The sequence below is a fragment of the Carya illinoinensis genome, chromosome 14 (assembly GCF_018687715.1).
Source record: "Carya illinoinensis cultivar Pawnee chromosome 14, C.illinoinensisPawnee_v1, whole genome shotgun sequence".
Lineage (NCBI taxonomy): Eukaryota > Viridiplantae > Streptophyta > Magnoliopsida > Fagales > Juglandaceae > Carya > Carya illinoinensis.
The window spans coordinates 4,404,618-4,422,502 of record NC_056765.1 but is presented as its reverse complement, the minus strand read 5'-3'; the positions used below and the strand labels follow the sequence as shown (position 1 = coordinate 4,422,502).

Genomic DNA, 17,885 nt, shown 5'->3' with positions numbered 1-17,885 from the left:
CCACCACATATAGAAACTCTTTCAATAAGAGTCTTTTTTTTTTTTTATATCTGATAGAAACAGAAAACTTTCATTCATCACATAAAATATTACAGACATCTATAAAGCCATATGGCTTAAGAAAGAAAATCTAGAAAACAATCCCATAACATTTCAATTGTTTCAACATTCCAAGAATGTCTAGCTAATGTATGAGCCACTTTATTGCCTAGCCTACTAACATGTTGAAATTTATGTTCATCGAATAAGACCAGCAACTTCATAATCTCAGAAAACAGAAGAGCAAGTCTTGAAGTTGATCTAGCATATTCTTGAAGGTCTTGAATTAATGGCAAGCAATCAGTTTCAACAATAATCTTCTTGAATCCCATGTTGGCACTAAGTTGAAGCCCTCTAAAAATAGCGAGTAATTCAACATCTTCAAGCTCCGCAACCTCATTTAATAAGTCTTGTGTATGTCAATTTTGAGTAATGAAAAAGTTAGTGAATGTACAAATAAAGACCTCTCATCTCTCTAATAAATTTCTTAGAGCAACCATTTTAAACTCTTAATCCTTAAGTGTAAAATTATTTTAGGAAATTCTAATAGTCTTCTAAGCGACATAAAAGTGCAAAGACAATAATTTGACGTAGACTATAAAATAAACAAAGATCCATACTTGTGGGAATTTCACTCCACTTGAAGTAATTCGAATTAACCTCTCTAACAACATTGAGTGTTGTGATTCCCAAATTATTAGATAAGGGAAAATTAACTAATTAAGAGGAAATGATTTATACAGTTTTAGAATTTGTTAGTCTTGCACACTTATTTTAAGAAATTAAGTTGACAAATTTAGGATCTACATTAAAAAAATCAACTTTTTAATATTAACGGATCTTACTATTTTTTCACATCAAGTATGTAAAGTCTTGCATAACACAAAATTATATATAACATTACTCTTAATTAAGCAAATCAACCTCTTCATAATTTCAAGAACATACTATTGTCAAAATTTGCTTAATTTTTATGTTTGAGCATAATTATATGGCGATATATATCTTGATCACAATTTGAAGTTCTTTTTTTGTTCTTTTTCTTTTCATATATTTAAATATTTTAAAAAAATAAAAAATGCATTAATACACTAAAATTCACTTTCTTAATCATTAAGTAAAAAAAATTAAATTGATGAGCCGTACAATAGAGCAGTACAATCCGAGCAGCACTCTATCATTTCTCTAAATATAAACTGTTAAATCCAAGATTTCAAGTTTTGTGTAATTATCTATCTACACATGGATTTTGATGATAACAAATGAATTCAAAGAATAAAGGAGTCTCAAACTCAAGTTGTCTGTACAATGGAATCAAGCACATTAAGAAAACAAGTTCACATTAAAGTTATAGAGTAATGTTGTAAATCTCTTAAAAATTCGAAATTAGAATTAAGACTCAAAATTAATATTTTATCATAAAACATTAAAATACATTTTCCACATGTGCATGAATATTTTGAAAATTAAATTTGAAAATTTTGAAAGATGATTGATTGTCATCTTTCACATGTGCATACCTTGATTAAAGGGTTGAATTTTGAAAATATTAAAGTTGATTGATTGTCATTTTTCACACGTGTATGTTTTATTTGAATATTTTCAAAAGTGATTGATGCTTTTTTTGACTTATGCAAAAGGTAGATGATTTTGTTTGAAAATTTTGAAAAGTAAAGTGTGCTCCTTTTGTCATATGCAAAAAGTAAAAATATTAGGTTTGAAATATTTGTAAAGTAAAGTGTGCTCCTTTTGTCATATGCCAAAAGTAAAAGATTAGGTTTGAAATTTTTGAAAAATGAATGATGTTGTCTTTGACAATTAAAAAAGAAGAACCTTTTATTTGAATTTTTTGAAAAAGTGAATGATGTTGTCTTTGACATGTGAGTCTTTCTAAATTTGAATATGAAGTCTCATATACCTATAAATAGATCATTTAAGAGCTTCACATTCACAACACCAAGAGTATACAACATTCATTCAAAGATTTCATTCTCTCTTCTCTAAGCATTGAGTCTTAATTCTTGTTCATTTTGAGAGATATAGTTTGCACTGTATTAATCTTATTCCACTCATTGAGAAGTGTTTTCTGATAACCTACCCACTATCAGCTCTTATATCAGTAAAAGTGTGTATATAATCCTTGTGCGTGTAGAAAGTATTCTACACAGGAAATAGTTGAATCACCACGTGTAAGGTAATTGCAAGTGTAGGGGATGTTCTACACAGATCCTTGTAGCGGTATTGTTCAAAGGTGTAATAGGTTTCTATCTCCACCTGAAGGAGGTTGAATAGTAAATTTAGGAATCCTTAAGAGGTAGCTTGAGGCGAGGACGTAGGCAGTGGGGCCGAACCTCGTTAACATACTGAGTTTGTTTCTCTCTTACTCTTACTCTTTATATTTATTGTTATTTCGTATTTTGTTTATATTTTATACTGTATATATGATTTATAATTGTAATTTTTTTAATACAACTCAATTCACCCCCCTTCTTGTATTAGTCATCTGGGCAACATAAACTAATTTATTTTGAGCGCACCTTTTTTTTTTGTTAGGATGCCTCTTTTGTTAAAAAATAATTGGGTTTGAGCCAATCTTTTAACGAGATTACTCGCTTTTTAGTATTGTTTTTGTTTATTTTGAGAAGATTTTTTAGTGTTATTTTTGTTTATTTTGAGAAGATTGTTAGGAACTCTTACCCTACAAAATTTTGTATCATTGTAACCTCTTAGTTTATCTATGAAATACTTTTCTTGTTGAGAAAAAAGAAAAAAGAAAAAAAAAAGTAAGCTTAACATGTTATGTTATCAAGTAAATCAGTAATATAAATATAAAAATTAACTTTAAGCGAGCCGTTATTTTGGTCATTGAAGAATGCGGACAAAGGACACGTCGGAATAGTATCCGGGGACTGGGCACTGTACGTTGACAGATTATTTAAATGTATAAAAGTCGTGCTACATCGACGGATAAGGCTAAATAGCCTTTTTATTTTATTATTATTATTATTTTTTACATACATTTATTTTATACACTTAAATATTAAAAAAATTATAAATTCTTTCAGAAATAATTTCATACCAAACAAGTTAAAAAAATATAATAAAAAAATAAAACATTAATAGGTGATTTTTTAAAGATAAATTCTATTTGCAGTCCCCATTTAAAGATTGCATGTGCAGGCCCTTTATTAAAAAAGAAAAAAATATCATTTTAAGAGGGATAGTTTAATAATTTTAAAAAATTTTAAAGATAAAATTACCTATATCTACATTTCAGTCCCTAAATTAGAACTGTATGTAACATTGCTCTTTTTTAAATGTGCTGTCTTTAAAAAAAATAGCTTTAAATGTTGTTGTAGCTAGCATGGGGCGTCTTATAACAAGTTGTAGATTGGTTATATGGAGCTTCGTAGCAAGAGGAGCCTTTTTCCTTTAAATTGTAAGACTTTATAATGAATAGAAAAGTTTGTGTGTGGTAGATCCATGCAGTTACGTACGTTCTTTGAGCTAGAGATGATTTAGCCAAAGTGAATGATTAGCAGATAGATGTGGTTCTTGAGTTTGTGGCAGAGAATGGCATTGCAATGAAACCACACAGTATAAATTATGGACATATAAAAGTGGATTGCGGTTTGATACAGACGTACGTACGGACGTGAAGGCTATATATATATGAAATGAGCTTTACCACGAGTAGGAAAAGCTGGACTGCATGGAGCAAGATAGAGAATGTATTAAAGTATCGAGAGAGACAAGAGAGAGATCCATATGGTTAGGCTTAAAAAGCTGCACCGATCCACTAGTTAAGACAAATAGGGAGAAATTTACTAACTAAAAAATGAAGTTAAAAGAGACGTAGTAACTATTAAAATTAAAAATAAATAAATAAAAATAAAATAAAATAAAACACCAAAACCAAAAATCTTAATATATTCAAGTCTTACAAACACACTATATACAAATTAAACAAGTTTCTACCAAACGAGAAATCTTTCAATTTTCTCTCAAGTCCTTCAACTTGTGAGATACTGAAGAAACTTATGAATCTCTCTATTCTTTTGAGCGGCACAAACTTGAAGCCTTCTTCCAGATTGTAGCCTCAACATAGATGCTAGAAGCATGCAATATCTTGCGTTGCCAGCCACCGAAGAGATCTTAAGCTTTTATTGCAAAACAGCATATTGCACAATGGATTACTTGAAACTAAACTTTGTCTTTCTGTTGAAGAGACCTGGGAAATAGGTTGACCTGATCATATCTTTAAGAATGGGGAACTGAATCCTTAGGAAGAATGCGCGTGACTGGAAAACCCGTTAGACAAATGAGAGGAATTGCAATATATAATTGCTTATGTAGGATGATTAAAAGAGCACTGGAAAAAGTTATCATCATGGTCGCAACAGAAGGTCAAAATACCTATTATCATCTGCATTGGCAAATATTCAAGAAAATATTCTTTTGCATAACGTGATGTGAGGATTTCCAAAAAATCAAGACTGAAGTTGTGGAAGAAAATAGAGACAATGCATCGGATATTATAAAGAGCATAAACAGTTTTCTTTTTAAGAATATTGAAAAGCCAGCAGTTTGTTCGTAACCACCTGGAACTGTAATAGCTACCGTGAATATAATGGTAACAATCAGAGCACCCACCACTGTACATGACGATATTGCTGTGTCCTTCATCCATTTCTCTCCCTTTTCCATCATATTCTCGTGATTCTTTGTAAACAGTTGTTGTGGAGTTAAACCATCTTTGTTAATACATTCTCTCATATCGAGATCCGAAATTCTCTCCATCTCCTGCATTTGTTAAAAAGAATGCTACCAAAATCGATTCCATAACTGTGGGTACGTAATATTAGAAAGACCAAAAGCATAACCTTAAACAAAATAATATATATATATATATGTATGAAAAGTCATTATTTTGTAGTTTACGAGTACGAACATATAATATTTCCATCCTATTGCAGAATGCCAGATTTAGTAATTATATATGTAAGTGATGATGTCAATGATGTAATATTTTGTGATAGGATTGACATACCACACACTACAACAAAATTGAGATTTAGTGACACTTTAGAATTGGTGACAGTCCCCAAACTGTCACAAAAAATCAGTTTTTGTGACGGTTTATACAAACCGTCACTAAATCTAGATGAGAATTCGTATGACGTTCGAACGTAAGCAAATTAATGTTCGAACGTTACATGAACGTTCGAACGTTAAAGATTTTTACGTGCAAACGTAATATTTTTTGGCGCCAACGTTCGAACGTTAATCCGTAACGTTCGAACGTTAGTGGGTGAAGTTCGAACGTTAGATAGAGTATTTGATAAATATGACTATAATTTAAATTTCATGTAATTTTTAAATAAAATAATGCATCATTTGTGACATTACAAATTTAAATATTGAAATTTGAAGCGTAATGATTTAATATTAAAATTAAATAAGCTAACTGTAGTATATTATATACTATATATATAGTATATAATACACTATATTAAATACTAGTTAAGTATATAATATATATTATATATATAGTCTAGTGCTATATACTATACTATATATAGTCTAGTATATATTATATAATATATATAGTATATATATACTCATTATGTATTATATATATAGTCATTACATATAATCTATAATATATAATATATTATATAGTTAATATATATAGTATATATTATAGTATATAGTTAATATTATATATAGTTAATATATTATATATATTATTATATATTATTTATAATAATAGAATATATTTCTTTCACATACGTTCGAACGTTAGTGGGTGAAGTTCTAACTTTAGATAGAGTATTTGGTGAATATGACTATAATTTAAATTTTATGTAATTTTTAAATAAAATAATGCATCATTTGTGAACAATTATTACAAATTTAAAGAGATTGAAATTTGAAGCGCAATGATTTAATATTAAAATTGGATAAGCTAACTGCAGTATATTATATACTATATATATAATATATAATACACTATATTATATACTAGTTAAGTATATAATATATATTATATATATAGTCTAGTGCTATATACTATACTATATATAGTCTAGTATATATTATATAATATATATAGTATATATATACTCATTATATATTATATATATAGTCATTACATATAATCTATAATATATAATATATTATATAGTTAATATATATAGTATATATTATAGTATATAGTTAATATTATATATAGTTAATAAACTATATATATTATTATATATTATTCATAATAATAGAGTATATTTCTTTCACATACGTTCGAACGTTAGTTGGTGAAGTTCTAACGTTAGATAGAGTATTTGGTAAATATGACTATAATTTAAATTTCATGTAGTTTTTAAATAAAATAATGCATCCTTTCTGAACAATTATTACAAATTTATAGAGATTGAAATTTGAAGCGCAATGATTTAATATCAAAATTGGATAAGCTAACTGCAGTATATTATATACTATATATATATAATATATAATACACTATATTAAATACTAGTTAAGTATATAATATATATTATATATATAGTCATTACATATAATCTATAATATATAATATATTATATAGTTAATATATATAGTATATATTATAGTATATAGTTAATATTATATATAGTTAATATACTATATATATTATTATATATTATTTATAATAATAGAGTATATTTCTTTCACATACGTTCGCACGTTAGTGGGTGTAGTTCTAACGTTAGATAGAGTATTTAGTAAATATGACTATAATTTAAATTTTATGTAATTTTTAAATAAAATAATGCATCCTTTGTGAACAATTATTACAAATTTAAAGAGATTGAAATTTGAAGCGCAATGATTTAATATTAAAATTGGATAAGCTAACTGCAGTATATTATATACTATATATATATAATATATAATACACTATATTAAATACTAGTTAAGTATATAATATATATTATATATATAGTCTAGTGCTATATACTATACTCATTATAGTCTAGTATATATTATATAATATATATATATAGTATATATATACTCATTATATATTATATATATAGTCATTACATATAATCTATAATATATAATATATTATATAGTTAATATATATAGTATATATTATAGTATATAGTTAATATTATATATAGTTAATATACTATATATATATATATATTATTATATATTATTTATAATAATAGAGTATATTTCTTTCAAATACGTTTGAACGTTAGTGGGTGTAGTTCTAACGTTAGATAGAGTATTTGGTAAATATGACTATAATTTAAATTTTATGTAATTTTTAAATAAAATAATGCATCCTTTGTGAACAATTATTACAAATTTAAAGATTGAAATTTGAAGCGCAATGATTTAATATTAAAATTGGATAAGCTAACTGTAGTATATTATATACTATATATATAATATATAATACACTATATTAAATACTAGTTAAGTATATAATATATATTATATATATAGTCTAGTGCTATATACTATACTATATATAGTCTAGTATATATTATATAATATATATATATATAGTATATATATACTCATTATATATTATATATATAGTCATTACATATAATCTATAATATATAATATATTATATAGTTAATATATATAGTATATATTATAGTATATAGTTAATATTATATATAGTTAATAAACTATATATATTATTATATGTTATTTATAATAATAGAGTATATTTCTTTCACATACGTTCGAACGTTAGTGGGTGAAGTTCTAACGTTAGATAGAGTATTAGGTAAATATGACTATAATTTAAATTTCATGTAGTTTTTAAATAAAATAATGCATCCTTTGTGAACAATTATTACAAATTTAAAGAGATTGAAATTTGAAGCGCAATGATTTAATATTAAAATTGAATAAGCTAACTGCAGTATATTATATACTATATATATAATATATAATACACTATATTAAATGCTAGTTAAGTATATAATATATATTATATATATAGTCATTACATATAATCTATAATATATAATATATTATATAGTTAATATATATAGTATATATTATAGTATATAGTTAATATTATATATAGTTAATATACTATATATATTATTATATATTATTTATAGTAATAGAGTATATTGCTTTCACATACATTCGCACGTTAGTGGGTGTAGTTCTAACGTTAGATAGAGTATTTGGTAAATATGACTATAATTTAAATTTTATGTAATTTTTAAATAAAATAATGCATCCTTTGTGAACAATTATTACAAATTTAAAGAGATTGAAATTTGAAGCGCAATGATTTAATATTAAAATTGGATAAGCTAACTGCAGTATATTATATACTATATATATATAATATATAATACACTATATTAAATACTAGTTAAGTATATAATATATATTATATATATAGTCTAGTGCTATATACTATACTCATTATAGTCTAGTATATATTATATGATATATATATATATAGTATATATATACTCATTATATATTATATATATAGTCATTACATATAATCTATAATATATTATATATTATATAGTTAATATATATAGTATATATTATAGTATATAGTTAATATTATATATAGTTAATATACTATATATATATATTATTATATATTATTTATAATAATAGAGTATATTTCTTTCAAATACGTTTGAACGTTAGTGGGTGTAGTTCTAACGTTAGATAGATTATTTGGTAAATATGACTATAATTTAAATTTTATGTAATTTTTAAATAAAATAATGCATCTTTTATGAACAATTATTACAAATTTAAAGAGATTGAAATTTGAAGCGCAATGATTTAATATTAAAATTGGATAAGCTAACTGCAGTATATTATATAGTATATATATAATATATAATACACTATATTATATACTAGTTAAGTATATAATATATATTATATATATAGTCTAGTGCTATATACGTTACTTTCTAAACGTTCGAACATATATGCATATACGTTCGAACGTGAAAAAATGTGAAAAATTTTCCACTCATTTTTAAATAACGTTCGAACGTTAAATTTTAACGTTCAAACGTTACTTTCTAAACGTTCGAATGTATATGCATATACATTCGAACGTGAAAAAATGCGGGAATTTTCCCACACATTTTTAACTAACGTTCGAACGTTAAAATTTAACATTCGAACGTTACTTTTTAAACGTTCGAACGTATATGCATATACGTTCGAACGTAAAAAATGCAGGAATTTTTTCACACATTTTTAACTAACGTTCAAACGTTAAAATTTAACATTCGAACGTTATTTTTGAAACGTTCGAACGTATATGCATATACGTTCGAACGTGAAAAAATGCGGAAAATTTCCCACACATTTTTAAAATAACGTTCGAACGTTAAAATTTAATATTCGAACGTTACTTTTTAAACATTCGAACGTCATATCAAATCAGAATAGTTTTAATGAATAAACGCACGGGAGGAAGCAGAATCATTTCTTCTGCTTCTCCCGTGCGTGAAAGAGAGAGTGAGGGTGAGAGAGGGTTGTGGGTTAGAGAGAGAATGTGTGTTAGAGTGAGAGAGGGTTAGAGAGAGAGAGAGTAGAGTGAGAGATGATTAATATTTTTGCTCTCTCCATTGATTTTGGTAAGGAAAAACTCTTTTTTCCTTTAAATGTTTTGCAATTTTATGATATTTATTTTGTGTCTTTTTATATATATGTCTTTAACTAACTAGAGTTGTGATTTTTTTGAAGGATTGGTTGTTGTGACTTGTTCAAAACTTGTGATTTGTAAGAGGATATTGTGAGTGATAGGTATATTTCTAAACTTTATTAATATGTTTATATATTTTGTTGTGCTTTTGTTGTGGATAATGATAAATATTTTGATGTGTATAATGTGAGTTGATTGTGGATTTTGAAGGATTAGATATGGGTATAATATTGTGAATTGAGTAGTGAATTTTGATTGTATATATTGTGAATATGTTTTGAATTGAATATTATTGATAAATTAGAAGGAATTGAATTGTTTATGTTAATGAATTAGAAGAAAATCTTTGTGATATGGATTATGTAATATGATGAATTAAAATGAAAATTTGTGTTGTGTGTATGCTTATTCTTAAAATGAAAATATAAATATTTGTGTATATTTATAGATTAAAATGAATATGTTTTACAATTGTGTATGGGAATTTGAAGCATATGTTATGGTTATTTTTTTGTGACTATATTTTGGTATTTGTGAATTAGTTATTATTGTGCATATGTATATGTGATTTGTGAATTAGTTTATTCTATAGGGAATATGTTTATATATTGTGAATTTGTATATTACAGTATCTATTAAAATTGTTGGGAATATATAAAATATTGTAAATTTAGTTGTGAATATGTTTATATATTGTGGAAATATATGATATCATTTTGAAAAAATTTCTGAATTTTATTGAATATGTTGGGAATAATTTATTAAATTATGCAACATGTCATTAATTTAATTTTTATTTGTATTTTTTTTAAAATGTTACTTATTTTGCAGCATTTTTTTTTATCAAATGAGTATATGAGATCAAGACAATAAGAGTTGGAGTCTCTTTTGGAGCAACAGTCTGATTTAGAAATGCGTTTGCAGGAGCAACATAGAGACCAGGAGGAAAGAATGTTCAGTTAAGTTTAAGAACAAGTGCAGAGGGAGATGAGAGTCCAGATAGGGCGTGTTATGTCACTGTAGTAGAATCGTGGTGGGCGAGGAAAGATGAAGAAATGAAATCAATTCAGTTTTCTCATTGTATAGAACTTTTAATATCTAATTTTGCAACTATATAAAACATTGTTAGTTGCTAATTTGATGGTATAATATGATGATATAATTGTATATTTTTTAATTTTATGAAAATAATTTTTTTGATCTATACGTTCGAATGTATATAACAAACGTTCGAATGTTGGTTTACATTAGAACTAACGTTCGAATGTAATTACACAAAATTACGAAATAACGTTCGAATGTACGACCCAACGTTCAAACATGTTCACCTTCAAAATGAATACAACGTTCGAATGTTTAAATGATTTACGTTCGAACGTTTTGTTTGACGTTCCAACGTAAATATGATACGTTCGAACTATAACCAATGAACTTCAAATTTTCTCATTCGAATGTCAATCAGTCAGGTTAACGTTCGAACGTTCTGTTGGACGTTCGAACGTTACATTTTGTGACAGATTTCAACTGTCACAAAAAATTCCACGTTCGAACGTGACATCAAACGAAAGACTTCCAACCGTCACTAAAAATATTTTTTGTGACGCTTGTACAGTAAACTGTCACCAAATGTAATCCGTGACGCACATTACGTGACAGTGGTAGTGAAGGTCAGAAACCGTCACCAAATATATTTCGTGACGTTTTTTTCATTTCTTGTGACAGTTTCATCTGTCACTAAAACTTATTTTTGTTGTAGTGACATTATTCCTGCTTTAGGAATACTTGATAATTTTCAAATACTAAGTCAACTAGTCGTAAACTTGGACAATGCACAATAATTACTAAAGCTTCCTAAATTAAAAAACACTCAATGGAACTAACTTGGCCTGTCTTGAGGCATTATACAACAGATAACCCTTTAAAAGATTTCCAACATCCTTTTAAAAAAAAAAAAAAAAAATTATTTCCAACATCTTGATTTACAGAATCTTGGTTAAGCAACAAAATTTTCAAACCTTGCAAACTTTGCTCAAGTGTAAAGGGCGATAATAATAATAATAATAATAATAATAATAAAATTATATAATGTGCCCAAGAAAAATAGACAAGCAGAAAAAAAAATACGTTTTAGGAAAATTAAAAGACTTACTAACTTAAAATAAAGTAGAAACCTAGCCAAATATATATACCATTTTGATATAAAAAACTTACCAAAAGAGAAGGAAAATAAAACATGCCCCACAGACACACACACGAGAGAGAGAGAGAGGATCTTAAATCATTGTAACTCTCTTTGCATCTGTAAAGCCGCACCAGAACTTCGATTAAACCTAATGGAATCTTTTCCTATCCCTGTCACATGTAAGATGTTATTATCGTTGCGATCTCCAAAAGATGTCACTTTGTTGTTCATAAGACCAGTTTGCCGGCCACATTGTATAAGAAGGCTAAACATCTGAGAGTGACGATACAAAACCGCAGCTAGCATAAATATGCTCATCAAATCTTTTTCTGTAATATTCTTCAAAACACTCGGATCCACTTTCGAAAATGTCAATAAAACAAACTCAAAAATTCCATTCTTGACAGCACGATTGATTGCATCATAAACCACACCACTTCTAAGACGTCGTTGAGTTTGGGAGATTTTTGATATATATATCGCCTTACACATGCAGTTGAGAAGTTCCTGGGATTGGATATGGATCTTCTTCATTTCATATAATTGCTCGATTCCTTTGACAATTATTGAAACAATGCAAATTCAACCGGATTAAACCATAACAAACAAACAAAAAATAAATAAAGAAAAAGAAAGAGAGTACAAAAATTTCAAACAAAATTATCTAGATATGATTTTGATGACCGAGTGGATACGGTATTATACCCAAGTACTTGCGGACAGTTATATATATTGAAACTAGATGGCGCAACAGTACTCCTCCAGGCACTGCGAAATGAACAAAATCTTTTCAGTAGTACTTATAGACATCATTAAAAATTTACAACTTTTTTACAATTATTTATAAAATAAGATGCAATAAAATAACTGTAAAAAAATGACAGCTATATCATAAATTACCCAATTAAAAATATTATTTTTAATGATGGTAGAAGGCTGTCTAATGATGGAAAGGCCGGAGACCTTGCGTATTTTGAACTTTTTTTTTTTTTTTTTTTTTTTTGGGGTAAGATAAAGACATTAATCAAAATCATATGGCAGTTTGCAAGGGAAACAGAATTCTCCAAAATATATAAATGATATTTCTCAAATATTACGAGTCGAGAATTAGGGAAAGTAATAAGGTAAGGAAGAAAGATACCTGATTGCATTGTAACTAAATGGTGTTCGTTGTTAATGTCCAAACGAGTTTCATGGTTCAAACAAGTCGATTGATCAATGTGTATACCTTTCAGAAAACAGGCCAACAAATCTTAAGTCAGTGACGTACAAATGCAGGAAATATATATTGAAACCTTCGATTAAACGAACTAACCATATATAGCATTAATTCTTGATTCATTGGTAAATGTGTTTTGATTCTCTATCAAGCCACAATTTGCAACTATCAACATAGTTGAAAGTAGCACTGTCAAACTCTAGTAGAGAGAGAGAGAGAGAGAGAGAGAGAGAGTACCAACAGTGATCGTAGATAAATTGTTTCCAAAAACCGAGCCGGGTTCCACTCGAAAATATGTGCGGCATAGAAGCCAATGCTAAGAATGGGGACACGCCGCAGTCGTCACGAACATATGTCAAATATGGGTTACTCCAGATTAACTTCAAAGCAAGATCTGTTGACAATTGTGTTGTGTGAGGCGTACAAGAAAAGAATCATGATTATAAAAAAAAAATTTAAATTATAATGCAAAGATTTCAAATGATCGTAAATAACGGACAGTAATATTGTATGGTAAAACAAAGAGTTCAGGTTACCCAAATTTTTGGAATATATTGCACGGTTAAGAAGCATAGCTCCTTTTTTGTCTGTTTCTGAAAATACCGCCTGATAGAAATTATACTCCAGCGGAGTGCGAGTATACAAATAGTTCGCCAGTTGGGATCTTCCATACTCAAGAGCCTTCATTAGAGATGTGCAACCGTCACCATCTTCAATTCCCAAGTCTTCTTTTGTGATTCGAGCTCTGTAACCGTCACCATCTTGATCATGTTGATCCACCAACTCCTTGACTATATGGGCATGTCCAGCAGTAACAGCAATGTGAAGAGCCGTTTCGCCTTTCTCTGTGATTGCCTTTCTTATTGCCTCGGGTTCAGAATCAAGAAACTCCTTTGCAGCGGTCAAATTACCACGAAGCACAGCCTTGTACAACTCCGCACACTGACGATGGCTATCCTCATTTTCTATGTTTCTTTTTCTACCGAGATGGTATTGTTCCGTATCTGCAATTAATTGTGGTCTTTTTTAGTTTTTCAGATTGCCATTTACAAACGGTTGGATTAATCTCAAACGCAATATCTGGCCACTATGAGTATAGGACGGAGCCCACCAGAAAATACTCCAATTTGAATCTACCATATTCGGAAACCATATCTAGTATTCGTAAAGTTAGCGCCGCGGGAGGTGGTGGCATTTTTTCTCAGAGGGAGTATGCGGGTAGTCGGGGACTGTACCCCCGAGACGGTACAGAGCATTAGCCTTTTAAAAGTCTTAAAACCACCAAGTTTTTTTTTTTTTTTTTTTTTTTCAGCTTTTCTATTTCATTTTATTTTTAATTTTTTAAACGAACTTATATCTTAAGACTACTTTTAGAAACACAATTATTTTAAAATATTATGAGAATATTTCATTGTTATTCATTATTATTTACAAAAATTTTCGATACCATTCACAAATGATACCATTCACAAATATTTTAAAAGATATTCTTAATATCCAAACAAGCTTAATTTACATGAGGTGCTTGGGATAATTAACCATGACAGTTTCATGCCTATTGAATTGAATTTTGTTTTGGATAGAGTTATTTTTATTCGGAATTGTGGTGAAAAATATACTTTATAACTTAGGACTTATAACTTGAAACTTAAATAATAAATTCTATTATTAAAATATTATTTACTGTTTGGTAATCATATGTTTAAAACATTTTTAAACGAGTTACATGATTTGTTTAAAAAGAAATTAAAAAGTATTTTCTAAAATAGAAATGATGATTATTTATATTTTCAAAGATGATAATCATATCATTGAAATTTTAAAAGTAATAATTATTTGAAAGTTATATGAGTATTTTCATCAATTGACAATCTTTTTAAAATTCAAATTATGTTTCGCATGAAAAGTATTAAAATGATGATTTTCTCAAATATATTTTTTAATTTATTTAAGATAAAAAATATTTTAATACGTAACATCCAAACAACCTAATATTATTTATTAAAAAAATTTAAAATTATTTGAACACTTTTTAATATTTCTATCACAAATCCAAACAGCCCAACAGACTTCAAGTAATTTTTGAGCGTACGTGAGAGAGAGAGAGAGAGAGAGAGAGAGAGAGAGAGTCACCATACTTCTTTTTCAAAGTTTGCCAAGCAGTCTTGGCTTCACGAATTGTGCTAATATCAGAAAATGCGTCTGGCCCGCATGAAGTCTGGATCACATGTAAAGCCATGAAGCTCCTCATTCTCCAAGCCTTATTAGCATCTTCACCATACTTTTGTTTCTGAGAAGCGGTTGAGGTTGCAGTTGCGGTTGCATTATCGTTCATGATGTCCTCCCAAAGATCTTGACCCTCTAAGTAGGTTTGCACTCGAATCGCCCATTCCGCATAATTATGTTTGTCTAGCAATTCAGGAATATGAACAGCTGCAGAAAAAGCTGTACCCTTTGTATCCATCTTAATCTATCAACATATATTATAATGTATCTGGTGAGCAGAAATATTAATAGAGAGACTGCAAATTTCATATATATAGAATATATAATCTTCAACGACATGGATTTTCTTAGTACATTAATTAATTACAGTCCTAATTTTTATAATTAATAACTTGAAAGTGAAATCTAATAGTACTAATATCATTGACTTGATGAGAAATTGCATCATTTTTCTTAATTTATATGATTGATCAAATTGAAGGATAAAGAGATCATGAAGTAATTACTTGCCAGGCAGCTAGATGGCTGGAAGACGGGGGGGAATTTTCCAAAACTTTCGCTCGTAGCTTTAAGTTTCACTTGGCTGTTGTAGTCACTGGTCACTGGTACTCTAGATATAAATATATATATATATATATATATAAATACACGATTCAGTAATCATATATATAATTGTAAGATGGAAAATCCTTTGACCACCGCTGGTGGCTCCCACTGGGGGTTACTTCTGTTTTTTTTTTTTTTTTTTTCTTTAATGATTAAGAAAAAATTATTTAATATTATTATAAAATTTTTATATTTTTTTAAATATTTGAAAATGATTTAAAAAATGTATTTTTTTCTTAATAATTAAGAAATTTTTTTTAATATTATTATAGATTTTTAATACTTTTTTAAATATTTAAAAATATTAAAAAATTATTTAAAAAAATTATTTTTTTTAAGTCTAGCGTAGGCCCAGTTGGAGAAAAGTGATGGTTGTAATCACTGAATACCGATAATACTTACAAAGAAATGATAGCCGCACTAAGAATATCTCTTCATTATTCTCTTCATCATTTCACTTAATTCTAATCATTGTTTTTATGAAAAATTCACCGCATGCAATTCAAATAAAATAAATTATAAAATGGTAAAACTGATAAAATATAATAAAATAATAAATAATTAAAAAATATTAAAATAATAATAAATAAATAGATAATTTAATATAAAAGTTTGATATAAATAATTAAAATAACATTTATTTTATATTATTTTATTATTATATAATAAAAAAATAATTAGTCTAAAGTATAAATTTACGTGAATAATAGAATAGCTAAATATTAAAATTGAACTGACATTTATTAAAAATATTTTTAACTTTGATCATTGGATGCTTCCAGAGGACAGGATCATGAGCCAAACGTACAAATGAATTACTACTTAAGAACTAAGGTTATGTTTGGCACTCAGAATTTTTAAATAAAAATTTTGAGTGGTCCAAGTTTAAATATTAAAATATTATATTTTAATATTATTATTATTTTAAAATTTAAAAAAATAAAGAAAAGGTATAATTATTTATTATATTTTATATAAGGACTTGAAAAAATTATAATGATAAGACGATAATTTTATGTTTGAGATTAAAATTTTATGTGAGCTAACAGTACCTAAATTCCAATCATTTCTCTTTCTTTCTGATTAAGCATATGTCAAGAGATTCCAAATGTATTTGGAAGTAGCCGGCTGCAGTTACATAAATTAATAAAAAAAAAAAAAAATTTGGGGTGTATGGAGATTATGTAAATGGTAAGAGGTGGTGTAGATTTTTTCAAAACTCAAAGGATAATCTATCGTGCTCCTGCTACTTATTTATTACATTTGAGTTTTTATTATTTTTTTATTTTATTTAATATTTAAAAAAATGATTATTAATAAAATTATATAATTTTTTAATTTTTTTAATAATTATGAATATTAAAAAATTTAAAAATAATAATAATAAATAAATTACTTTAAATATACGGTAACTAATAAATGATTAATAAAAAATAATAACCCTATCAGAGTATTCACATCTCATTTCTTATAAAATTCTCTATAATTTAACTAAAAAGTACATTTCTTAAAATTTTTTTCTAAATTTTACTCATCTTTTAAAAATTTCCTACATCTCATTCTCTATATTTTCTCTATTTTATTAAAATAACATTTCTTTATTATATTTTTCTCTCACCTCTTTTTATAAACTTAACTATAAATAATTTTATTAATATAAAAATAATTTGAAGACAAACAGTAAATCTCTATATTTAGAAATTTACTATAATAATTTTATTCCTAAACCTCAAAATGAAAAATAGAATAGAGAGTGATTTGAAATAAAATTCTTAAATATTTCTTTAAATTATAGGAAATTCGATGTTTAGAATACCGGATGGGATGCTCTCGCTAGTCGCTACGTTACAGAAAAAGCCACCGAATCATCGTTACTTTTACTTTAACTTTGGATAGTATTCAAA

At 26.8% G+C, this 17,885-nt stretch overlaps 1 protein-coding gene across 1 annotated transcript; it reads right to left on the bottom strand.

The window, feature by feature from the left end:
• Nucleotides 1–12,040: 12,040 nt before the first annotated feature.
• Nucleotides 12,041–15,613, bottom strand: LOC122293474. Its single transcript, XM_043102053.1, has 5 exons — nt 15,288–15,613; nt 13,686–14,170; nt 13,387–13,543; nt 13,072–13,158; nt 12,041–12,698 (listed from the first exon to the last, which is right to left on the bottom strand). The coding sequence occupies exons 1-4, from the start codon at nt 15,611–15,613 to the stop codon at nt 13,146–13,148; spliced, it is 981 nt and encodes a 326-aa protein (XP_042957987.1). The 3' UTR covers nt 12,041–12,698; nt 13,072–13,145.
• Nucleotides 15,614–17,885: the final 2,272 nt, after the last annotated feature.